The sequence below is a fragment of the Meleagris gallopavo genome, chromosome 2, assembly GCF_905368555.1.
Source record: "Meleagris gallopavo chromosome 2, MGAL_WU_HG_1.1, whole genome shotgun sequence".
Classification (NCBI taxonomy): domain Eukaryota; kingdom Metazoa; phylum Chordata; class Aves; order Galliformes; family Phasianidae; genus Meleagris; species Meleagris gallopavo.
This window is the reverse complement of record NC_139405.1, coordinates 34,784,479-34,810,542: the sequence shown is the minus strand read 5'-3', so window position 1 is coordinate 34,810,542 and position 26,064 is coordinate 34,784,479. Positions and strand designations below refer to the sequence as shown.

At 38.3% G+C, this 26,064-nt stretch overlaps 1 protein-coding gene across 3 annotated transcripts in view; it reads right to left on the bottom strand.

Moving 5' to 3' along the window:
* The window catches only part of PLD5 (phospholipase D family member 5), a 167,695-nt gene extending 145,765 nt beyond the window's left edge, over positions 1–21,930 (bottom strand). For 2 of the 3 annotated variants that reach the window (XR_014882126.1, XM_085219641.1), the window contains exon 1: positions 21,406–21,930. Coding sequence is in view for 2 of the 3 variants with exons in the window: in XM_085219641.1 (XP_085075767.1) it covers positions 21,406–21,591 (186 nt within the window). In the remaining variant the exon portion in view is untranslated. The remainder of the gene's footprint in view (positions 1–21,405) is intronic. The other variant, XM_085219644.1, reaches the window with a different exon arrangement.
* Between the last annotated feature and the right edge of the window lie 4,134 nt (positions 21,931–26,064).

Here is a 26,064-nt window from a genome sequence, read left to right as displayed (position 1 = left end):
AATTCACCTGCTTATAAAACTTTGTATAACCTGATGATACGAAGTAACCCTAAAAAAGAAAAATTCATCAGGAACTAAAAAAAATAAAGTGCTGGAAGATTCTGCCCTATCAACACACAAAATTATGACTACTAAATATAGGAATACACAAAACATCAAGAGTGGTATCCATCTGTGCACTCAATGTTATGTTTGTGAATGCTGTGATTTTATTTTCAGCTTCATCTGAACAAGCTTCAGTAAAAACAGATCCCAGAACCCACACAAGGAGCCCAAGAATTTACAACCTGCCCATCAGAATACTGAGAACATGGTTGAAGCTGCTTCCACACTGCAGCACTCTGCTACATCCTCATTGGTTAAGAGCTCAGAGAGGCTCATCCCAAAAAGAATAATCTCCTGAGAGAGACATTTGTTCTTGACTGAAGAATCTGAAAGATCCATGGCTCAGATTTAGCTGATAGATTAATTAAAATGCTCTCTATATAATATAAAATATTTCCTACCTTGATAATCCTTCTCCTAGGGGAGATCATGAAGTTTATTTCCACTATTTACAGGGATTACATGGCATTTATCTAGCTAACAGAATAAAACTTGCTGAATATACAGAATAATTTCCTCAAGACTACAACAGCCGGAAATTGCTGTAAATAATTTGACCACTAACTGGAGGCAAAGCCATAGCCTGTCAGCATAGTTGGAACAGTTTACAGGAACCACTCAAAACATGAATCAACCTAGGCTGAGTTCCAAATTTCTTACCATGGACCTGAATAATTGATTTCTTTTTTTCCTCCTGTTTTGTTTTGCACCACTTTATTTTCCATTTATTATTAGATAAATTATATTTGAATTCTATTTGCTCTATTAATAACTGGAGGTAGATACTGACACCTTCTTCTACATTGTCTTTCTCTAGGACTGCATTATTCTGTTTTTCAGGAATGTTATGCTTTTCCAAGCAACTGACTGTGACTACAAAAAGTACAATTTTTCATGTCTCCCCAGGGCCACATTGCACAGTATATGCAACATTGTCTAAAAAAAAAAAAAAAAAAAAAAAAGCCAAAATAAAATAAAAACACCTACAGATTGAATTTGCTCTTGGTCTCAAAGCTGAGAAGTTGATTGCTCCATGAGAAGCAGCCTCAGAAAAGGAAGTTAGACTTCCAGTGGAGTTATATCTAGGTATCTTCTGAGCACCTGTTTTTTAGTAGGCTGTTTTCAGAGTTCTACTGAGTCCTCTGAACTGTGCAGAACATTCATCTCAGACTTGATTTGAGAAAAAAAATTGAACATATTTGTGTAGGAAAACAACAGATCCTTTCCCAGTCAACAGACAAAAGCTTCAATTCCATGAAGTGAATTTTTAAGATTATGCAAATGTAAGTCCTACTTTATTTTACTGAAGAGTCTATTTTTCTAGCAATATGATGGGTATGTCTAAATTCCTATTTTGGCTTGCTCCAAGAGTGTACTTTTGCAACTGTGCAAGTCTCTTAACCATCCCTGTCTTGCACTTGGAGATGAAGTGCTATTCTTTTTTGGATACCAAGAAGTAGGAAACAAATGCTCCCAAGACAGATAAATTCATTAATACTACAGAAAACAAAAGTGACAGCAAATTATAAGATCACTTGTCTCTTCTGATGCTGGAAAACCCAAAACAATATAGGTTTGGATGAAGCTCTGGTCAGGGCATTGCACATGCACTGATCATATCTTTAGTGAGGCTTACTCATTCTACTTTCACTTTTGTTTTTGTAGGGTCTTACTTCTTACACAGAGTCAACTACCACTCACAGTAATTAAGTGTGGAATATGGACTTGATATTGAGGAGGTCTCTGGTGTCAGGGACATATGAAAACTGGGGCCAGGGTGTCTTTACAATATTTACAATAAAAAAGACAAACCAAAAAATGAAATACAGTGGCTAGGATGGTTCAGCCTCTATTGCCATACCACCAACATCCGCCTCTGACATTGCGGGGCAACACAGTAAAATAAGAGGCATTACTTTTGGAGCAGCCTTCCTAACACTGGACATACGATACAGAAAGGCTAAATCCGAATCCACAAGAATGAATGTTAAGGTCTGTATTATACACACGTTTTTTATTTGTATTAAAAAACACGCTAGAACAATCTATAAGGAACCTATTAGAAGAAGAAAGATAAAGATTGTAACCTGAAATAATCTAAATGAGAAATAACATTTTGAGAAAGAAAGAATTTGTTTTAACTTGTGTATGTGCCTTTACACAGCTGGAAATCAAGTAGTTAAAAAAGCAACAAATCTGGTGAGCTGAAACATAATACAATTATGGATGGATTACAGTACATATACATAGAGATGTATATAGATGTGGATGCATTTGTTACAAAAACATATTTTCTGAACACTTTACTGAAGAATGTTGACCCAATAATTCCAATTTTCTGAAAATCAACAACTATTAACTGGCTGAAGGAATACAGCCATTACAATGGACAGAGTAAAGTCTGCTTTATACAATCCCTTAGCTCCTGAACAAGGGCTGCCTATTCTGCAACACTCTCAGTCTACAGGCACTGAAAACATTGGGTCCCCTGATGACAAGTAATGCAGAACCTGAACAGGGTCTAAATAATCTCCCAAGCTCAAGGTAGGTGGTAGGAAATGAGGCTAGGATGGTAGAACAGTTAATCTTTGTTATTTAAAAATATCTATATATCAGAAACTAGTACTTGCTTCCTTCAGCATGCCCAATTACAGAATCGCTAAGGTACTTAAAACTACAAGATCTATTTGCAGGAAAATACATTTTTGATAGAAGATAACATTTTCAGGAAAAAAATATCATGTCACACCTGATAAAACATGACTTTCTATTATTCTAGAGTTTTTGTTTTTACTAGAAGAAAAAAGGTACATTGTATGTACGTGGTTACCCATTCATCTTTAAATAGAAAGGAAAAAAAAAAAAACAAAACACCCTAAACACCAAACCCTTCAGTAACTGCAATATAATACTACAATCCATTTATAAAGAAATAGTCTCAAAATTTTAAATGTCAGGTTAATTAGCAAATCAGCATCTAGGCTGAATATAGACTTTTAAATGAAGCATGACTAAAAAACCCTCAAAACAATGGCTTCACAGTAACCAGCATTGCATAAGCCATCAAAATTTCTTCTTGCAAATCTCAACTCTGAAAATTTTAAAGCCTTTATTGCAAGTTCATTAGAAACAAGAGAGCTTTCAATGGCTTCAGGTTACGTTCCAGAGAAATAAACCGACACAAGACAGAGAAGGCAAGACAAATTAGCAGAAAAAAGCACGTTAACAGTGTGTGAGAAACACACGTATACACACTTTGCTTCAAAATCCTAACCCAATTATACCACAAGCTACATCTGTGGATATGGCAGACGTTCCTTAGAACTGAAATTCAGTAACTTATTCAAGACACAACAGTAAAACTAAGTTGTTGTTGTTGTTGTTGTTGTTGTTGTTGTTGAAGTATTAATAGCTCCCACAGACCTGGTAAATTTGTAATGAAAAAATATTATTTCACCACTTTAATATTAACTGTAATGAAAAAGACCAGCTAAAAGTAATAATTCCGGAAAATGCAAGACAGTATAGTAAGCTCTAAATATTTTCAAACCAGCAGATGTTATTTTTGTTTGTCCTGATGCTTAAAAAGTAACATCATCCACAGTTATATATTACACTAAGAATCAGTGAAAACAGCCCAGGGGTATAAGCATGGAATATGTGCATTTCAATGAACTTCCAGCTCCTCTTTTTTGTGATTCACTCAAGAGAACTACATATTTTGTGGGCAAGTTTCCAGCAATGCAATTATGAAATGTAGCTCATTGTAAAAAATAAAAGTATATACACACTATTACACTGTTTTTCTTCTCCACATTTCCCAGCAAAGCAATCTTTACATTCCAAGAAAGAGTTACATAAGACACTTATTACATATATTTTAATTCAGTAGTCTTTCATCACTACAACAGATATCAGTTTGCAGGTGTTCAACACATTGCTTGCCTATATAGGCAATAATCTTACTTTAAGAACGCATTTTATAAAGTTACATAGAAATGCAATCAAAGGAGTTAATAACCATCTGTCAAAGGCTGCCTGTTGGTTTAAATAATTACACCAGTTATCTAAGAAAAATGAAACGAGCTGGTAATTTTTACAGATTTATTCAAGCATTTACATGATTTTGTTCTTGATCTTTCACAGGCCACGATGTGCCCAGTTTCACTGAATATATCATTTAATGCATATCATAAGCTGCAAGTCTCATTTTACACAGGAGGTGAGAACGTAAACAAAACCTACATGGGTACCAACTGTGACAGTCTCTCAACGTGGAGCTGGACCACTTCAGCACATTCCCTGCTCTCACAGTGCCAAATTGCTCAGGCTGGCAGACAGATTTCACCATGTGCCAATAAGGTAAGTACCTCTCATGATGTCTAAGTTGTATATGAAAGCTTTCAGAGGATGGAAACAACCAAATAGCACAGAACTGTGAGACTTTCTGCATAAACCAGCCTCAAACTCCCTAAAGAGATTTGTAATACATCAGTGTTAAATATTTTTCTCAGTGCATCAGTACACAGAAACATACAACAACTATTCAATGAGATGCTGTACCTATGCCCCAAGCAGTTGACTTCCCAGAAGACAGCAGCAAAGATCAGGAGGGAGCCTGATAAAAGGGCTAAATAAGGCGTTAGACACTGTCTTCAAAAAGACTCTCATGAAGAAGGCATTTAAGTACAATCTGGATGAATAGACAAGAAAGTGAAATGAAAATCAACTGAAAGGCAAGGCCCAGAGGGTGATGATCGAGGGCAAAAAAAAACCCTGTTGAAAGCCAATAACTAGTGGCACACGTCAAGAGACAGTACTGAGTCTGGTGCTGCTGAGGAGTTTAATTAGAGAGCTGGATGAGAGGACAGAGTATAGCCTCAACAAATATGCAAAATTGGGTGCAGTGGCTGACACACCAGAGAACCTTGCTGCCATCCAGAATTTTGACAAGCTGGAGAGGTGGGCTGACAGAAATCTCAGGCTACTCAACAAGGAGAAGTGCAAGGTGCTTCACCTGGGGTTGAGCATGCCCAGCTATCAGTACAAGTTGAAAAGTATCCAGCTAGAAAGCAGCTTTGCAGAAAACGATGAGGGGGTCCTGGTGGACATCAAAATGAGTAGGACTCAGCAGTGTGCCCTCATTCCACAGAAGTTAACAGTACCCTGGGTGGTGTCGGACAAGGCATTGCCAGCAGGTGAAAGTTGCTAAGTGCAGAGGAAGAATCAGTTGTCTGATGTGACATCTGAAGTGTGGCATTCAGTTCTGGACTCCTCTTTACAAGAGTGACATGGACATAGGGCCACAAAGATTAAGGTGGCAATGTGTGATACACAAACTAAAATATGGGAGGCTCCATCAGAAACTTAAGAAAAAGCTTTTTTACTGTATGAGTGAATGAGCACCGGCACAGGTAGTCAAGGAACGTGATGGAGTCTTATTTGAAAGCTAAGACAGGAACAGGTCCTGAACAGCCTGCTCCAGGTGTCCCTGCATGAGTGGGGATGTTGGATAAGTAGTCCTTTCCAAACAATTGCTTCTGTGACAGCACAGCAGTGATTTCACACGCAGGAGCTCTTTTCCCAAATCTTCCTTGAGTTTCTTTCCTCCCCTAGTCCCAGCATTCTAGGCTTCTGTTCTGCTTTTTTATTTTGTTTGGGTATTTCTATGGGAGATGTCTAGCAAAAGCAAGCATATTTTACATTGTTTATTCTGAGAGCAGAAGTCACGATCAAGATTTTGACTGTGCTCAGTATTTTCAATTTTTTCAATATTTTTGTGTGGTATTAAAACAGAATAGTTTTGATGTTAGACTTTTTCTTCTCTCTCAAGAGCAAGTTAAAAAAAAAAAAAAAAAAAAAGATGCATCTGGGTTTTTCTGTTTCCAGAGGATTCTACTTCTTTCCAGAAACAGGATGAAATTGCTTTTAGCAGTTAGATCCAGCAGAATTCACCATTTTTCATTTCTATACTATCTTTTCTATTCAATGAAGGCCATACACCACGGTAACATTTCTCAGAACATTCACTGTACCAGCAGATCCACATTTCCTGATGGTTTTTCATTTCACTTTCTCCAACAATATCTTGTATTGCTTTTCCAAATGTTCAAGGATAAGGTTCCTAAGTCACTCTCAGAAGCCATGGTCACCCAGAATACAAAAAGAATAGAATATGCTATAAAATAATTATTGCAATGTATGCATCATCTGTGTCTGTGTTAAGTGCACCTCTGAAGGGAGCCAGATAAGAAGCATATTGGGGGGAAATGAAATGGCTGGTGAGTAGAATTAGAAGTTATACTACTAGTACATATTTAATAAAAAAAGAAATCCAGTAACACATCTTAAAGTTTCACCCTTCCTTACAGAAAAGAATAGCTAAATTACTATATTACAAGATTGAAGACAAAAATTATCTGAGGTTGCTTAAAGTCACATAAATGTTCTCCAAAATATTTTCTTACTGATTGCTCATATTAATACTGCCTTTCATTCAAAAAACACATGGTCCCACAAGGCTCTAGGCCCACACATTTTTCATGGAAACACAGACATTTCCTAAAGAACAATCAAGCCTTACCTAGGAAGCAGAAGGCTGGTCTACAGAAATAACTTAATCCTGTTATTTTTGGAAAGTATTTTTCCTTTAATTCTTTCATCTTGGGTAAACAGAATTTTACTTTCTGAGAGATCACTGGATTATGATGATATTTATATTTAAAAAATCTACAGGTAATTGAAATAACCTATACTCAAATATAACTGTGTATCACAACAGCCTGGAACCTCAGGCTCAGATATCTGGGTTCCTACTCTGACACAGACAGCTCTAGAAAGAATACTCAATAAGAGGTGATGATGTCAAATGCATCCCTAATGATATTACTTTGCTTTGAATTTCAACTAACCCAAAAGTATAGCAGCCAACAAAAGAGAGAAGCTACTGATGAGCTCCTCTACTCACATTACTACTTCCCTCTCTACAACATATCGGCTCACTTTTTGCAGCATGATTAATGGGTCTGATTAATCATCTAAAAGAAAGTTAGCAATTTCATTAAGGTGGAAAGGTATCTAAATTGCCAGTAAAATCAATAAGTTGGTCAACTCAGTTCCTAGCCACAAGATCACAGTCAGCAAATAAGGAAGGTGGCAGACTATGTAACCCAGGAAGCTGGGCATTACTGAAACAGACCAGACAAGCATAGAACTGCATCTAGAGTTGTCATCATGCAATTTACTTTGGAATTCTGTTATGAAAAACATTACATTATCTAAAGTATTCATATAGTTCACAACTTGCCTATAGGTAGATTATATTGACTGGACATATGCCCACAACCCATATAAAAAGTTGAATTATGCTCTTAGCCCATCACACAAGCAGAGAAACCAGTTTCTGAAGGGGTATGATATCCTGCCCAAGGTCATACAGAGAACACAATCACCGTTTTTACTCTTCAATAAGAATAGCAGGTCAAACACCATCTTGAGAGATTTCCTGCCTATGTCTAAAACGTATTTACATTAGGCCAACTTTATATTTGTTTTCTGAACTGGATCATCTAAATCCAAAATGAAATGAAAGTTCAGTACCATTTCCCACACTCAGCTCCATCACTCTTTGACAGAGTAGTCATTTTCAGGGAGTCAGAAGACCTTCAAGGTAATCAAGCTAAGCTAACTTTACAACAGAAGAAACCTCTTGCAGATAAGGAAACAGTCACAATCTTCAGTATCACTTCTATTCCTATCTCTACTCCAAAAAAAACCTGAATTTCAAATACAGTCCTTAAGTCTCTCCATCAGCATAGCAGACAAATTGCAACAGTTTAATTAGGGAGTCATCCTGAGAAGGTAATAGCTAGATGTACTACAGGACAGGTAGAACGGAGAAATTTACATCCCTTTCCTTCTCTAGAGCAAACCTGCTTAACATGAGCTTTCTTGACTAAGGGACAGGGGGGATAATGAAGTGAAAATGGTTCCTTTCTGTGTGCAATGACTAAACCTGTGGACAAGAGGAAAGCAGAACATGTTGTGTATCTCGACATTAGCAATGCTCTGGGATCATCTCCCATATAATCCTTCAAGAAATTGGAAAGATGTGCATTGGATAAGCAATAGTTATTTCCATAGTCGTGTCTTAGAATCTTCAAGACTGTATTTTATTTTCAAAGTAGTTTTCCACTGCAAAGCAGTATAAAAACTACTTGAATGCCGACATGAATCAATTGCAATTTACCTGGAATAAGGACCACAGAAAGAAAAAACCCTACATTTCAGAATCAGTATGTTTAAACAAACCAGGTGAGACAGCTACATATCAAAATCAAAATATAACTTTTAATCCATTTCACCTGTTTTCAGGTGACATTCATACATACATTTAGAGTGGGCTTTTCTTTTTTTCCACCAGGAAAAAAGCTCCAGAAATATTTGTGCAAGTGAATATTTGCAAACAATAACATCAAATGTGCTAGCAATGACCCTCTGCATGTGTGCTTTTAAAAAATAAAATAAGATAAAGACATAACATTATTTGTATCCAGTTGTACATGGATTTGTAAATAAATAAGGATTTTAAAACAATAAAAGCTACCAAAGAACTGGTGTACTGAAGTGGGACTGCATTAAAACTCTGACATTATTCAATTACAATACCTCTGCCATTGAAAGGCAAGAGTTGCCTCTATGTTCAGTCTAAATGTTTCATATATTTTTTTCTTAAGTGGTCTGTGTAGCGTCCATGTTCCTTATTTAAATCTAACAGAAGCTAGTTAAATGAACCAGTGACTCCACACGTCCCAGGCAAAAATCAGAATAAGTGGTTCAAATATCTGTTTCTTTTATTACATCTAAAAAAAAACAAAGCCACAAATATTCTTACATATCTCACTAATACACAGCCCTGCCAAAAAGGAGTTGGAAGTATTGGTGGATGGCAAGCTATGATAAAGATATGAGCCAGCATTATACCCACACAGCCCATAAAACAAACCATACCCAGGGCTGCATCAAAAGAAGTGTGGCCTGCAGGTTAAGAGAGTTTATACATGGACATTCATGACAGAGTTTCATTTCAGCCAGAGCCTTCAGGTGAAATCACAGTTCGCCTTTAAAGTGACTATGCCAAAGGACAGAAGAAAAAAGCAAATACCAGGAAGAACAACAAAAAAAAAAAACAACAACCCTATTTCTAATTACTCACACAAAAATACCAAGCTAATACCCTATAACAGATTTGAGATTTGGCTTTTGTAACTGAAAAATAAACTTTGGCCCTAAGTTCTTTCACAGCAGTTCTTCTCTTTAGATTTGCTCTCTAGCCTAATAGTTTTCACTGGCTGTACTGGACAATCTAATGTTTTCCTTTCCGAGGCCCTAAAAGAGCTTCTATGTTTCTATCACCACCCTAATATAGACAACAACTTCTCCAATACCAGTGGTTATGTTGTTTTTAACATTACATCATCATGAGGTCTCTAATTAGACATACAACCGTTATTTGGAATTATATTTTGGGAAGGCAATAATGGTGGCAATAATCGAACTCCCAGCAGTAGCTTGTTCCTCATCAAACTACTATACTCAAGGTGGAACTTCTGTTCTCAGACCCTGAAGAAATTACCCAAATATGCTATCAAAAATTCACAACATCCAGAAGTAAACTGAGAATATTTAATATCAAACAGAATAAAAGGAAATAAAAAAAAAGCAACAACTGTTTCTAAAGGTTCTTATGAAAAATGTTCAGCTTCCAAATACTGAAAAAACAAACACTTTAAAAATCCCAGCCAGTTGGTGGGGAAAATCTTAAAAAAAATAATAATAATAACAGCAAGAGCTCAAATATAGTCCTCCAATTATTCTTACTATGAAGGAATCTCTGTGCCTTTTTAAGAAGGGATCTACGAGTGCTGGTTGATGCTCGGCTGAACATGAGCCAACAGTGTGCACAGGTGGCCAAGAGGGTCAACAGCATCCTGGCCTGCATTAGAAATAGTGGGAGCAGGGAGGTGATCATCCCCCTGTACTCAGTACTGGTGAGGCCGCACCTTGAGTACTGTGTTCAGTTTGGGGCCCCTCACTAGAAAAAAAGACAATGAGGCCCTGGAGCGTGTCCAGAGACAGGCAATGAAACTGCTGAGGGGTCTGGAGCCCAAGTCTTATGAGGAGCGGCTGAGGGAGCTGGGATTGTTTAGTCTGGAGAAGAGGAGGCTCAGGGGAGACCTCTTTGCAGTCTACAACTTTCTGAAGTGAGGTTGTGATGAGGAGGGGTTTGGCCTCTTCTGCCAGGCAACAAACAGGACCTGAGAAAATGGCCACAAGTTGCACCAGAGGAGGTTTAGATTAGACATAAGGAAGAACTTTTTCTCTCAGAGAGTGGTCAGACACTGGAACAGCTGCCCAGGGAGGTGGTGGAGTCTCTGTCCCTGGCAGTGTTCAAGAGGCGTCTGGATGAGGAGCTGTAAGATATGGTTTTAGTGGCTTGTGGTAGCAGTGGTAATGGGAGGATAGTTGGACTAGATGATCCAACCTTGTGATTCTATGATTCTAAGTATCTCTCCCTCTATTTAAGAAAAGTGGTTTTTTAGAAAAGAAAGTCAACAAAAACAAAACACTTAGAAGAGCTTCTATATTTCTATCATCACATACAGAGGTAGCCTGAGAAAGCTTAGATATTTCAAACACTTCAGGTGTTTCTTGTGCACTGTGGCTTCTAAATCACAAAGTATTAACATACAGTATTGCTCCCACAACAAGCAAGCGTTTCTATATCTGCTTTAGACTGCTGCTCAGATCAGAAGTAATCCTATTTATTACCTGCACAAACTAGCTTCAAAGAAGCACTCTGCTACCTACGTCTGAAAAATAAGAAATGTGTGTTCCCCTGCTCAGGAAAAAGATTCCATAACACTTAGAACAAGTTTTCTTGTTCCTTTCAACGTACAATGGTACAGTTGCTTTTATTTCCACTCACTGAAAACATCCAAGCTTTCATTTAATTACAAAGAGAGGAAATTCTGAAAGAACTCACTGCTGGTTGGCATAACACAAACCACAGTGGTATCAAGAACTTCATGTAATTGTAGCCTTTTAAATTATTAGATATTCACAAGGTTGGCACACAACTCAAACCTTCCATTTTCACTGCAAATTCAGGGTTTTCAGAAATGCAAACTCAGGATTTATGTGGTTAAGTCACTTAAGATCTTCAGAAAGCGTTATCCTGCAGTTCAAAAGTTAGATATAACCCTTGTGATAGAACATATATGTAGAACTTACAAAATTATTTCACTCACCATATCTTCAGTGGGAGATCTACACAAAAAAATCCAGCTGGGAGGTGACACACAATACATAAATAGGGCTGTGGACTTGCCAGATAAGTCAGAGGGAGGGGCAGGGGGGATGTGAAGCATGGATTAGGGTATTAAAAAAGTAATTATCAGCTTCATGGAAGAAGCAATGAGAAAAAATTACAAAAATTAAAAAGTCTTGATTTGGGCAAGTAAATTGGTTAAAGTAGGTAACTCTATCCCTGGAAAAGTAAAAAAGGGAAATAGTTGTACAACAGTTCTTGAAACTGGATAAGAAGCAACAATTACTTAAAGCCAAACAGATTGCTTGGAACAGACTCGGCAAACACAGACCAGGTGAATAAAGTACACAAACTTAAAACTATATACACTTAAAAACAGAGATTTCAGTCTAAAGTTTCAGTTGTCATATAGTCGCAGAAATAAACTGGTTTAGGCTGATGCATGTTAAGACCATATGCAATACATCTAGAGAAGAGAGACTGGTATATTCCAGCTTTTCACAGCAGGAGTTTGCTGCACCTGAACCAGGAGAACCAAACTCGGTCAGAAGAACACTGCATGAAATGGAATAAAGCAATACACAGGGCTAGGTGCTACCTGCCTGCCACATGCCCAATAGAGAACTGAAAGAAAAGACTGCTGAGACAAAAGCTCATGTTTACAAAGACAAGTGCATTGTTTAAAGGGGTAACATTTTCAAAAACACTTCAGTGACTTTGTTTCTCCTTATGCCCAAAAGAAATGTCAATGTTCAAACAATGTTCAAACAATAAATCGTAGTCCCTATGGGGGCCTGCAACAGCATTTGTATATTTATGATCTTTTCGTGCTCACGGCATCCCAAATACATGCCAACCTTCAGCATAGCAGACTTGGCAAAAGTCACATTACACAAATATATCACTACAAAAGAACTTTAAGATAACGTTTAAATTTTGGGGCTCCATTCATCAATATTCTTTCATGTTCACTTGTTTTAAGCCATTTCTAAGTTACGTTTCCTTCAAACATCCCAATCATCTGCACCAACCAGGGTGACTATGAAGTCTTCAGTTACGCAACACAACTTACTCTAAAAATGCATCTTCTTAGGGATGTAGAAATTACAGATGCAACAGAGCAAGCACAGAAGATACTCCATACAGTATTGTTTCAAGCAGCACTTACAGGACTGTAAGTGTGCTTGAAGAGTGCAAATGACTTTTTATCTAGCAAACAGCAAAGGTTGACTCTTTATGAAGGAATGCCGATTTTCCATGAAAAGACACATGAATAAATAAAAGAGTGTAGCAAATACTTCAAACTGTGACTGAAGCCACCTCTATGGGAAAGAGAAGCTCACTACTCTACCAGAATATGTACTTACATATACATTACGTATTCTGTTAAAAAACTAGGGAAACAGCTTTTTCCATAAGGCATCAAAAGACTACTATGGTCAGTAGAAAGTCCTATAATCTCTAATGATGAAGTTATGCTAAACACATTATTACAGGCTGTAACACATTATCTAATGAGCAGGAAGAAGTTATCTGAGATTCTGAGTTAGGAGAAGAAAAGAAAAAAACATGATGCCTACCTCAGCCAATCATTTGCTCAAAACCTTTGAAGAAATGCATTCCAAAAGGTAACAGTGAATGAGCAGCACAAGGTTACAAATGAACAGCAACTTCCATTTACAGAGGCAGAAAATGCTCACTCATCACACTGCACAGGATCCTAGAGTTGTTCAGGTCCTAAAGCAAACTGACAGAGTCAGCCCCACCTTAGATCTATTCCACTCATCTTCCCAGCATATCATGGGTTGTATCATCACCGCCAATCAAACAGCTAACCACAGGGCAGCTTCCGTCCGCAGTCACAAGAAAGAATTAGCATTTTTCCTGAGGCTAAGTTCCTATAGATCATCTGATCACTTGATTCCTTTTCTTAGTGTTCCAGGAGTAAAACTTCATAGATGATCATTCATCCTCCCCCAAACAACCATGTAGAATTAGCAGAACTTGACAAGTCTTTGTTACAGCCGCCAGTCACATTCACTCTTTGCTCACCTCATTCATTTTCCACAGTTGTTTGTGAGGCACTACTTGTTTTTTTTTTGTTTTTTTTTTTATTCCCTGTCCTTAAAGCACCCACATGTCTCTACATAAATAAGCACATAACACATACAAAAGATGATTCCCATTATCATTAAAGTGATATTTTTAATTATTATTTCTTAAGCCTGATGGACACTTTTTCATCCACACTTTCTAATTAGGACCAGAAGTACACAATCTAATGGGAAGCAAAGAAAACATTTCACAAGTATTCTTGTTTTTCTGAGTTACCCTTAAATATCCATTAATTCACTGTTTTTTCAGCTAAGGGAAAGTTCAAACACACTTGTTTGATTTCTTTCCATATTCCCAGCTACACCCTAAAGAGGACTTTGACCTAGTTGTCAGTTACCTCATTTCCTGCATACTTTCATAAACCTTACAATTTCTTGTATCTCATCTGTTACAATCAGCATATCTCCCATCCTTTTGATAGCCTTTAATGGACTTTTTCCCACGCTAACATGGAATTGTTCTATATAAGTTACCCGGCAACTAGCTTAAACCAGACTTCTCCTTTATCTGCTTTACATACTTCAAGGGCACTTTCATTTTTTTTGCCCTAAACTCGTAATAGCTGAGCTGATCCATAGTCTTCCCTCAAGGAGCTGATATACAACTGAAATCTGTAACAGCAAAGTCAATGGAGACATTACCATGGCTCTGGGACAAACAGCGTTGAGAAAGTAGGGTTCAAATCACTGTTATCTTTGACATCATTCTCGAAGTTTAGTAGGTAGCCTCAATTGAAGTAATGCCTGAAGTCGGTTCAGCGTATGTAATACCTTATTTAAAAAAAAAAAAAAAAAAAAAAAAAAAAAACAACCCTGCCTAAGAAGGATCAGACAAGGAACTTAATGAGCAGCAGCACAATTTCTGTAATGCTGAGAGCCCTATTGAGACACCATGCTAACTCTTACAAATGTCAAATAAATAAATAAATAAATCACATTTCTCATTCTAGTAGGCTTTTTACAACAAATACTAACATTCATAGAATTGTTAGCAAGTAAATTTGCCTTTACTTTGGTATCATCATGATCACGAAAATTAAAACTTAAGACTGATAGCCTTACAATCAATCACTGACAAAATCCCCTTCTCAGCACTGCTCCACATTTGGTTCTGTTCCAAATGGCATAAAATGCCTTGGGGAAATCCAGCCTAATTTATCAGAACGGTAGGAATTATTTGAATCACTCTTTGCTTTATTAGCAGCAATTCTCAAAACCATTAGATCTTTTTTTTATTTTATTACACATTTTATTGTAAGTGTAAATAGCAAAATACGAAAAGCAACAAAATTAAAGCAGAAAGACTATAATTTGAACTACAACAATCAACTAATTTGTAAAACAAGCTGCTGATGATGGTGACATCATGCAGGCAGAAATAGTAGTAGCTATGCTTTTTGAAATTCTTGGTTTTAATAAGAATTAGTAATGTACAACTGCATTTATCTATAAACACTGAATACTACATCTAGAGAAATGGGAGAATAGGTTTATTGTGGTTGTGTTCAAAGAACAAGTCAATGAAGCAATGCTAAAAACACCTTTCATATTTCTATGTCCAAGGTAAGATACTACCTATACAGTGAAATTACTCAACACAGTGATAAAAAAAGTTATCCAAAACATCATAAAAACACTCCAATTCTGTTTCTTTATAAAAACTCAAAGAATTGTGAGTACTAAGCAAGAAAAAACAGTTAAAGCAAGTTTTGATAGACATACATCCAAAAAACAGGAACAAAATTGTAACCTAATAAAAAATGACAGATTAAATTAATTCATCAATTGTACCAGAGTGGCATCAATTCCCTCGTTCTCCTTCTGAACCAGAAGTTCTAACTCCTTGCACGTATTTCTTCACTTTCACCTGAGTGGCCTCTTGCCGACTAAACCACAGTAAGAGTGTCACAGTCACAATAAACTCACTCTTTAGCTCTCTTTGAGAGAACAGCAGGCTAACTTGCTTCTTCTATAACACCTGAATATGGGATAGCCTCAATTCTCAATAAGTGGTTCAACTGCATTCCCACCAGATAAGGTGGCATCTAGGTACATATTCATTATTCCTCATCCTGGAAACCTAAGCATACAGGTCACATAGTCTAGTAACACCTTCTCATGCATCTTTCCCTGAAGGAATGCATCCATGGGAGCAAGCCCACATCAGAGCAGGGGAAAAGCAATGAGGAGGAAAGAACAGCAGAGATAGTGTTACACCGGACAGAGATCTTACCCCCCACTGCCAGCGGGTGGAAAAGCATGTGAAGGAAGAAAGAAGGACCAAAGTCAACAGCAGGAAAGAAAGAGATGCAAGGTGGTTAGATTTCTTTCTCACTATCCTACCCTATTCTTAATTGGCAGCAAATTAATTACCCCTGAGTTTGTTTTGTCTATGATTATATCTGTTAAGTGAATTCCCTGTCTTCATTTTAACCCATGTGCTCCCTAATCTTATTTTTCCCCCCGTTCGTGTTGAAGGAGACATGTGGACTGGAAAGCACCTTGGTGTGCATCTAACAACCAGCCAAGGTCAACTCACCACAACTAGAAAAATGAATTACTAGGCATCTTATTTTCAGACTTTAGAACATGAAATTATGTTTATTATGGTGACTACTCAAGTCAATTCTTTTCTCTGTAAATCCAGAGACACCACTCTATTTGTCAAGTAGCATGGGGAATTTAAATTCGTTCACATTTTCTACCCTAAAACTACTTAGTATTTTCTCTCTACTGTTCATGCATCTTTACCTCTCCTTTTCCATGCTTTTCTGAATGTTTCTTTTTCTCTTAGAAAAAAAAAGTCTATGCCTGCAAAGAAAAAAAAACATTTTCTACAGATGAACCTCTCCAGTCCATCTGACAGCACGGAAGATAACCCTGTGCTGCTACTTCAGCAGGGACCTCAACACATGCTAATGACACTGGTACACCCAGGCAACTCCAAATGTCAGCTTTTTGTAGAGATGGAACCAAAAAATTACTTCATGTAATGGAGTTTGATCTCTTGACTTTAATTATAAAATCTAAATATAGATATCAATCTCCAGGACCAGATAAGTATTTGGGATTCTAATCTACCATGAAAAGCTTCTTAACCAATACCTCTGACTCCTATGAATAGTTTTCATTTATGCAGCTTCATGTACGGAGTACTTCCTGGTATCCAATGTTATTCCATTACTTATTCTTTCCTAATGAAAACTACCTAATTTACGAACTCTCCCCCAACCCTCACCCTCCCAAAAAAAGAACCCAAGAAAACTCCAATGAGTTTGCATTCACAGCAATACAGAGGCTGCTTTGGAAGCACGTGGAATAGTTTTCTGAATTCCAATTCAGATTCTTTTAATTATTTTTATTTTAATTAATCCAACACCTTTCTCTTATGCTCAAGTGACTTGGCTTAGCTTTGAGTTGTAAACCAAGTAACAGGAATGCATTGAACTACCTTCACCTTCTCAGTTTAAATATTATTATGCAAATGGTATCTTCCACCATCCTTGGAACGCGTTTTATTTTTTATTTGGTTACAAGGCTCTGAGAAGTACTACAGACATGCTAGGTCTAAGACAATTCACTGTGCTGCTGAATATCTGTCTTTGTTGCCATACAGCATTGCCTTCCCTCTACCTTATCACCTCCTTCCTCCACAAATAATAACACAGCCAAAGGGACAGCAGTATGCTGATCAACTGCACAGCACCAACTGGTCAAGACAATTCCCTAGCACAAGAGCACTTAGAATCTGAAAAGCCCAGTATTGCTTTTGCACTCAATTAGAACTTACGTAAAAACAAGAGATAATGCAAGACCTCATTATGACTATGTTAAAAGTAATAGATTGAGCACGTCCAAGGAGGTACAACTCTTCTAGTGCCAGGTCTCCCAACAACACAAAGTTTTGAATTTGATTAAAAAAAAGGAAGTTTTTTTTTTTTTTTTTTTTAAACACAATTGACTAACCAAGTAACTTTAAAGGTTTAAAGGAAGATTGCTAATATTTGAGAAGTTGTATCTGTATTTGTAATAAGAAAAGAGTATATGCTTGGAGCATATCTGTGCTAGATTTAAGAAATAACATTAAAAAAGAGACTTTTTATGTTCTCTTTTACAGGGGAAGATACCTAGAATCTCTTTTGCTGAGCTCCTACAAAAGCACCTGTCCAATATTTATCATTATTGAAAGATGCACAGATATGGCTGAGAACAGCTGCAAATTAAATTAGATCCAGGTAACTCCCACCAGCTAAACGCTTGTTAGTCATTATTCCTTTCTATCATGTTATCTCCCTCTTACCCAAGTCACATCTGATTAAAAAGGCAACACCAGAGACAAACAAAAGAAATGCTATGCGAAAAGAGACAGTTTTTCATAGAACAGTTTCTACTCCAGTTATTTCCAGTAGCAGACAAATAACTTCACAAAAGGCATTTGGAACCAGCTGAAGCAGAGCCTCTGAATTTAAACAACCTGAGCTCTGCAGGAAGACCATCAAACACCTGCAGCATCACTGTGGTCACACCTGCAACGCTCCTCAGACGTCTATTTTCTCTGTTAACATATAAATTTACCTACAACACAGGTAAACAGAGGCCTCACTTCAACAAAACCTGCTCACTGGTGTGTCTTTATACTTATTAAAGCAGCCCTATAAAATCTTAAAGATATCATTTGAGTTCATAGGAGAAAACCATCCAGCTGTGCTCAGAACCTGTGTGAGATGGATTGCATTACTCTTATCTGCAGTAAAGATAACCCATATGAAAAACCAACCAGTGACGAAACATTGTATGAAGGTCATCTGATGTAAAAACAGTTAGCAAGATGCCAGCAATACGTTTCACCTTTTGACTTCCACGGTCAGTCTATAATGAAGCATAAAACAACTTAAAGAAACTGTATCATATTTGTGCATCTCAACTTCTTCTTGGCTTTTAGCATTTAAAAAGCTATGGCAACAGTTGAATTTTGAACCTCTTCACTACACTCTTCAAATTTAGATTCATTTAAAAGAAGCAACACCAAAACCTCCAACTTTGTTTTGCAATCCAGAAACAAACTGTGCATTTGAGGTTTTTCATATCATGTACACATATTTGAAAACCGACTTTAGAAAATGTTTTTCAGTCCCTCAAACTATATATGAATTCATAAATGTCACACATGAATAAGTCATGCCACTCACTTTAACGAAAATCAATACATTTTATCTACTGTGGTCTACCAGAATTTACTGGAAATAGCATTCAAAATATACAGGCATAATTTTATCCCTATTACAACCACAACGAGGTCAATTTGAGAGAATTCCAATGAAGAAAAAATAAATAAATAAATAAAAATCTTTCCACAAGGCTTACAGAATACCTATATTCACTATAACTATATGCAACTTCTTTTGCCTATACCCACCATCACAGAGCATCAAACTTATGATGACGTACTTTTAAAACATAGGTGCCCATGTGAATATTCACTCCTTGCATATTGATTTTTTGTAGGTATCAAATAACGTAATTAGTTCAGGGAAAGCATAGGAGGCCAAGGGGCTGCAATGAAAAATTTTTCATGACTGCCATCTACCTTGAAGTTTGTACAACATCATCATCCAATACTGGCCATAAGCTATCATCTATCAATGTCTACACCATTCAAAGCAATGCAACTCTAATTAATAGGTTTGTCTTTTGGGCTGGAAGAGCAGGGTGTAGAAAGTAATTTCTTTGGCAATAAAACACTGAAGCTCTTGAAGATTTATCTGAAATAGAAAATAACCTTGCAAGAAAAGTGTATAAGCAAAATGCAATCTAGAAATTAATACATGTTTTATTCACATTCATTAAGGGAACATATCCAACACCTTGCCTGTTACAACACTCAGGACTAATGCAGTTACTTTAAATCACAACAATATTTTCACATACTTGAAGCTGGCACATCTAACACACTGCAGGGTATTCACAATAAGTGCCAATTAAATACTTCATTGAAAGAGAGAAATATTAATGTTATAGATATATTTTTTTTCATGGTTCAAGTATGGTCTGGGAATAAAAATAACTGGATCAAATGAGAGGGAAATCCCCAGAAGAACATGCATTCATATTCAAGTGAAGCAGAAAAAGCTTTTCACACTAATGCTGCAGGGTTATTCAAGATAATTGCTGTGACTAAATATCCAAAGATCCCAATGACAAATAAAGAAACAAACAAAAAAAAAAGCCTTCCAAAGTAAAGGTTTAGCACTTGGTCATCCAGCAAGCTAACACCTATTTGATTTCAAATGCAGATATTTGAACATGCAAATATTCAGCTACCAGAACAGTATTTAGCTATGTAACTGAACAGATCATTCACCCCCACCTCAAATGAATAATCAGTCATTTGCTGATACATATCAACATGTAGGCACATATAGCAAAATCCTGTCACAAAAGCCAGAGGTCAGACCGCTGTGTGTCCTGTGTTTTAGCCATCAGCTGTGCTGAGATAATGCACTGGCCTTTCTTGATTCACAATGGGAAAATGCTCTCCTTACAAGCTTACTACTGTGAAGCATTGTTGTTAGCAATGAGAAGAAAAAAAAATTTTTTTTTAAAATCACAAAAATGTGTGTGGGAAGGCAGATAGGATTCAATATCTTTGTCAAAATTTGAAATGTGTTATTTCCAACAGTTTATCAGTTCTCTTCATTTCCCCAGAAGCATAAACAACTCAAATTTAAGATTCCACTAACAAGGATAAGATATTCTGCAGGTTGGTGGGTAGACAGGGAAAGGGGTGGAGGTGGGGGGAGGAAGGGGAACTGTGATACTCTATCAACCACTCGAATGAGGTTTTTTTCAGGTTTTGTCTTAAAAGGACTACACTATGCCTTTTAGGATTTTCATATAATAAAGACAATTTATCCTGGTAATAAGAACATTTCTACCTAAAGAGACTTCAGGTAGCTGTGTCACAGGAAATATTTTTCTGTGCATCTTGAAGTCAATGTGACTGATTACAAGTTATTCACCAATATAAAGGATGAAATTTTTGCATTATGCAAACCCATCCACATTCTTTTGCATCCCTGTACACATGCAGCCACTTTCATGTTCTGACTGTACTGTACACTGTAACAATGGAATTAATCTAATAAGCTACTCAGAAAACTCTTAGACAGTATGCATGCCATCTCAATCAATTTCCTTCCTGTTAGAAGTAACATGAAAAATGCTTTCAAATATCACACGAGGCAGGAATACTTAGAAACACCTTAAATTCTCATAAAATATTTACTACAGCTACCCACAGCATCAGTTCAACTCAATGGTTCCAAACGCACTTAGTTAAGTCATGCATTGTTGCTGCAAAAATAGATGACTTGAAAGAAATCTCTACTCCATACAGACTGACATTTTCAGGGTCCTATGCAGGAAGGAGGAGGAAGGAAAAAGCCACACAAATGCATAATAATTAAAAAAAGAAGAAAAAACTATTTTCATTTGGCAATTATAGAACTACACAAACACTGCAAGATAAATGCTCTAACCTCCATCTGCACCATCCCAATGTTTCTCCTCCCACATTTGGAGGAACAGAAAAATAAGCCAAGAACATTCACAAGTATTTCCATTGAGGGAAAAACTTCCATGTGGTTTGGGAACAGCGCTGACATCCTATTTACCTCGGAACTGACCAGCCTGGGACCTCTGAGTAGCTCCTTTCTCTAGCACTTGAGAAATGCCATGCTCAACCACTTGCGCAAGACCTCTCTTCTGGAGCCCAGTCTGATAAAGACAGCCTACTAGAGCACCCACATAGAGGTCTAGAAGGAAAGAAAGAAGAGAGGGAAATAGAAGCTGGCTTACATGCTCTAGTTTGTCCTTCCTCCTCAGCCAGACGCTGGCACTGTAGTCCTGCTGCTTGACGGTGCTGTAGAAGTTCGCACCTACTCTCGTGAGGCTCGGCGATGGCTCCCTGGGTCTGCTCTTCAGCCTCATCTGCTCGAAGCCCTCATGGGGGGATGAGGAAAGCCAGTCATGCCTGACTTCCATCTTGACATGACAAGGCACAGTCCAAAGAAAGAATTAGAAGAAGAAAGTGGAAATTAAGGGACACTAGAGGAAAAGGGATTAAAAAAAAAAAAAAAAGAGATGGGGGAAAAAGAAGAGGAAAGCAAAAACAATAATAAAAAAAAGAACAACACACAAAACGTGAAGAGAAGGGGAAAAGAGGAGAATAGCAAGGAAGGAAGGAAGAGGGGTGGAGGGAGGAGGAGAGGCTGCAGGTACGACAAGGCAGCGGACTGAGAGGACTGAGGGGTATGAAGGCGCTCCCTGCCGCCACTGCCTGCCGCCTTTGCCGCGGGGAGCGGCTGCGTGCTGCTCCGCGCGGGACGGCGGCGCGAGGAGGGCGGCCCCGTGCAGGCGGAGGCCGGGCGGGGCCGCAGCCTCCAGCCGCCTGCAGGTTGGCGCAGTGGAGGGGCCGCCGCCCGCCCGGGCTGAGCTCCTCCCCGCCTCCCTCCCCGAAGGTGGCTGCCTGCGAGAGCACAAAGCCGCGCGGCTCCAGGAGAGCGGTTGCCGCAGCCTCCCTCCTCCCGGAGGGCAGAGGCTCCTTCTCTGCAAGCCTGGGAGCCTTTGCTTGCCCGTGCCCCTTAGCCTGCCGGGTCCCCTGGCAGCACCGCTCCGGTCCTGGGCGGCAGCTCCCGGGGCTTCACAGGACCCGGCCGAGCTGCAGTTAGCGGTCCTCGCCCCGAGGAAGGCTGAGGCGAACACAGCGCGAGCCCCGTGCCCAGGTCTCGCCTTGAAGCACCGTCAGGCCGTTGTCGTGGGCCAGGCAGCACCGGCCTGCCTGCACACCTGCGTCCCTAATACTGGCGGTAGTCTCAATGTAGAAAATGCTTTGTGATAGCTTTTACAGCCCAGTGCCATCTCGTTTTGTAGAAGTTACTATGTGTTGCTATTTAGCTGAAACTTGTTTCAGCAGGACAAAAAAAAAAAAAAAAAAAAAAAAAACACAAAGAAAACTACAACCTTTCTTTTTCACTCTATGAAAAGCCACATCAGTAGTTGCCCAGGCAGACTGCAAAGCTATGATGTGAGAGCACAGATGTGAAAGCTTTCTCATATAGCACCAAGAAATAATTACTGGAACTCAGCTCAACATTTCAGTTTGGTGACTGCTTACTGGTAGACAATCTGCAGCTTGCCAGAAAAGTAAACTGATGCAGTCATTCAGATAAAGCGATACCGAACTCAAAAGTCTACACTTGCATCTAGTTAACTGAGAGTAACTTTGAATGGTAAAGCTAATCATTCATATCATTGGATGAGAACACTGGAGAAGAGCCCTGAGCTTACCACTTCAGCTGGAGAAAAGCCTACTTCTGTACGAATGGAAAGAACAAGATAGTTATAAACAGAGTAATTTATGCCAGTATAAAGGACTTGCAGGTTTTCCCCAATTCCAACAGAAAACAAGAGAACCTTCTCTTGAAAAGGCCATCAATGCGTTTTCATGACACCTGGAGCAAAAATCAAGTCCACATGAGCACTGCATGCCAGATGCCCCTGAAGGATCTAAAATTCAACATACAGCAAATCAGAGCTGCAGTAGTATCTTAATTTAAGACTATCCTGATTAAAATACTGAACAAAGCTTTATCTGCTGATGCTGCCCGCTTAAGAAATTTATATGGGCACAGATGCACCTATTACCAAAGGACAGGAATGCATTCAAGTGTTCACTAAATAAAGAAATAAACCAAGCAAACAAAAGGATCCAGACAACTTGGAGGTTCTACAAATATCTGCGTGAAGTTCTTACAGAAGCACGCTGTAAAGAACTGCCTGCGTTATGCTGTTATTTGCATAGGAAATATTTTTATATCAGCATATAAAGCACTCTAATGCTTTTTTTGTTCCTCTGGCTTTCTTGGTTATGGTGACTGCAACGATTTCCAAACAAGTTATTAGCACTCTGCAACTGCCACCTGCTTTCCTTCCCATCCTTTAATAGGTCACTCTGTGACAGATCAGAATCAATATGCCACTGTACTTCAAGACAATACACTGTCAGACTCCTCTATGTATTTTAATATGCAGGCTTTGTTTTTTTTTGTGCAAGGTTAATTTATCTCATCTTTCCTACCTATTCTACCAGCAACATCCTTATCTGCCAGACCAGCTCCCTTCTACCTATCTAGAACAGTCACAAAATGGAGTGCTGATGTTGTTTTAATCCCTAGGCTATAAAGTAAGTTTGATCACCTTTCAAAATATTTTTGTAGTTGGCACCCAACTCTTTTATCCGTGTGCCTTCCTGCTAGTATTACTGACATTATCCCAGTACTCTTCTGATTAGGAATTAGAGACAAAAAGAAATACAGAACAAGTACGTTCAAGTTATTATACTTCCTGAGCCTTTTTTTCCTAAACCTAAGCAGGAAGATTTTGAGTGGGAAAACGGCCCATTGGCTACATTTTTGTGCTTTCATTAAAATTTTGCTCAGGCAAACTGAATCTCAGCTAATACACAGCAGTTAATTCAATTTGAACTGTTTTCCAGATTTTCCTTTCCAGTTTATTTCTACTTTGTACCTATGCAATAAACAAAGTTATTCAGACCAAAAGCATAGCATCCAGCTTAACTCAGAGATAATTCAACTCATTAAAATTCAATCAGCTCAGTAGTAGGTCAGCCATTCCAATTGGCTGTATGAGGTAGATTCAGCTGCTGTCTTTCATGCAATATTCAGAATTATCAAACACCTGCTTCTGTGAAAGCCCTTTGCTTCTGTAGCCAGGTGACTATAGCAGCAAGGCTGACTGAAAACAAATGTACTTACATCACTAGCAACAGATGCATGTCAAGCATAGGATAATGCTATTTTACTTTATTGTGGCTTACACTGCCATTTTCTCCAGTTCTTCACCCTCTCTTAACATCAAGACTCAGAGAAATACCTTCAAGGCAGCCTACAGAGCTCTCCATCTTTTATATCAATATGTTGTAGGGTTAGTGTTCACTCAGGCCAATGAGAAGAATCAAGATATGGGCAGAATCTTTTCAGATAGTAATAGTATGTGTATAATATATAATTAAAATACCACAGACAAAACCCACCACAATCTTTTCCCCCAGAAGTCATGCCCAGACAAGTTTTAAGGGGTTACTCCTTGTGCTATAGCTTTCTAACCGATTTTTAGATAAGTGACTCAAGCAATATGCCACATGTACAATACATTACATACACATTAGACCAATAATCAGCAAATATCATACACCTAGACATATTTTTTTAAAAATCATACCTGTAATAGCTTCCAGACCTCTTCATAAAGCACTAGACTCACTACATTTGTGCTGCAGATCTAGACAGTGCACAAACCCTGGCCCACTTTAATTTCCTACACCTGCCCAGAGCAGCAGGCAGTGATTGCCTACAGGCTTCACCTGGTACTCAGGCAGAGGGCTGTGTCAGCCACCAGCAGCACTGCTCCTGGCAGCCAGGCAGGAAGGTAATGGCCCAGCTGAACTTGCCTTTTTACCCATGGACTGTCAACAAGACTCAGCTTGGGGAGAGGAGAATCTCTGTAACTTCTTGTGTAACATTGGCACAACCCGGCTTGAGCTACAAGCCTTTCAAACAATGTTAGAATTGCGAACTCCCACTTGGCTCTCTGAATTCTGGTAGCGTACAAAGAAAAATATCCATTGTAGTGGTCTGCGTCCTCTGTGCTGACAGCTTTGTAATGCATTTCTGCTAGCTGGAAGCATCTGGCAGTAACTGAAATGTGGGTCTCACAGGAAAGAAGAACCACGGGGGAGAAGGTTTTGCCCATGGTGTGATCTCCTACACTACCATCCACAAGGTCAAAATAGTAAAACTCACTACATGAGAAACTAAAAAAAAATAAGAAAAAAGCTGGACTTGTACGTGGAGTTTTTTAGTTACAAGTAACTTCCATATTGTTGTTTTCCCAAGCCCCATGCGACATGACATGCAGCCTTTGGACAGAACATATCTTCAGTTTTTGAAGTCATAAGTATGTAATAGTAAGGTCAGGGTAAGGTTACAGCAAAAATTTGGAGCTTCAGAGTTAAGGTTGTGAACACATCAGACACCTATCTCAGAAATAATATGGAAATATTGTTACGTTCCCTGTTTCAGGCCTCCATGTCTTTATGGATCCAGCTATTAAATTATTCTGTGTCTATTGCCTCAAACTTTAAGCCCAAACTTTCCTCTATTCATAATTTCCAGTTTTCACAAAACCTGACAACCACTAGGTAGGAACATTTGGGCATCACTCTCCCCTCTGTCAGACATAGTTGAAATCAGTCATGTGTTTCAGAACACATTGGTTTGGGACCGACAGACAATCACTATAGTTATATAAGGTTTATTTCCTTTAGAAGGCAAATAAAAATATCAACTAGCCTATCTCCCATTTGAAATATACAATTATCCTCTAAATATCATTTTTAAAAGTTCCAATTTAACTAGAACTCCAGGATTAGAATTA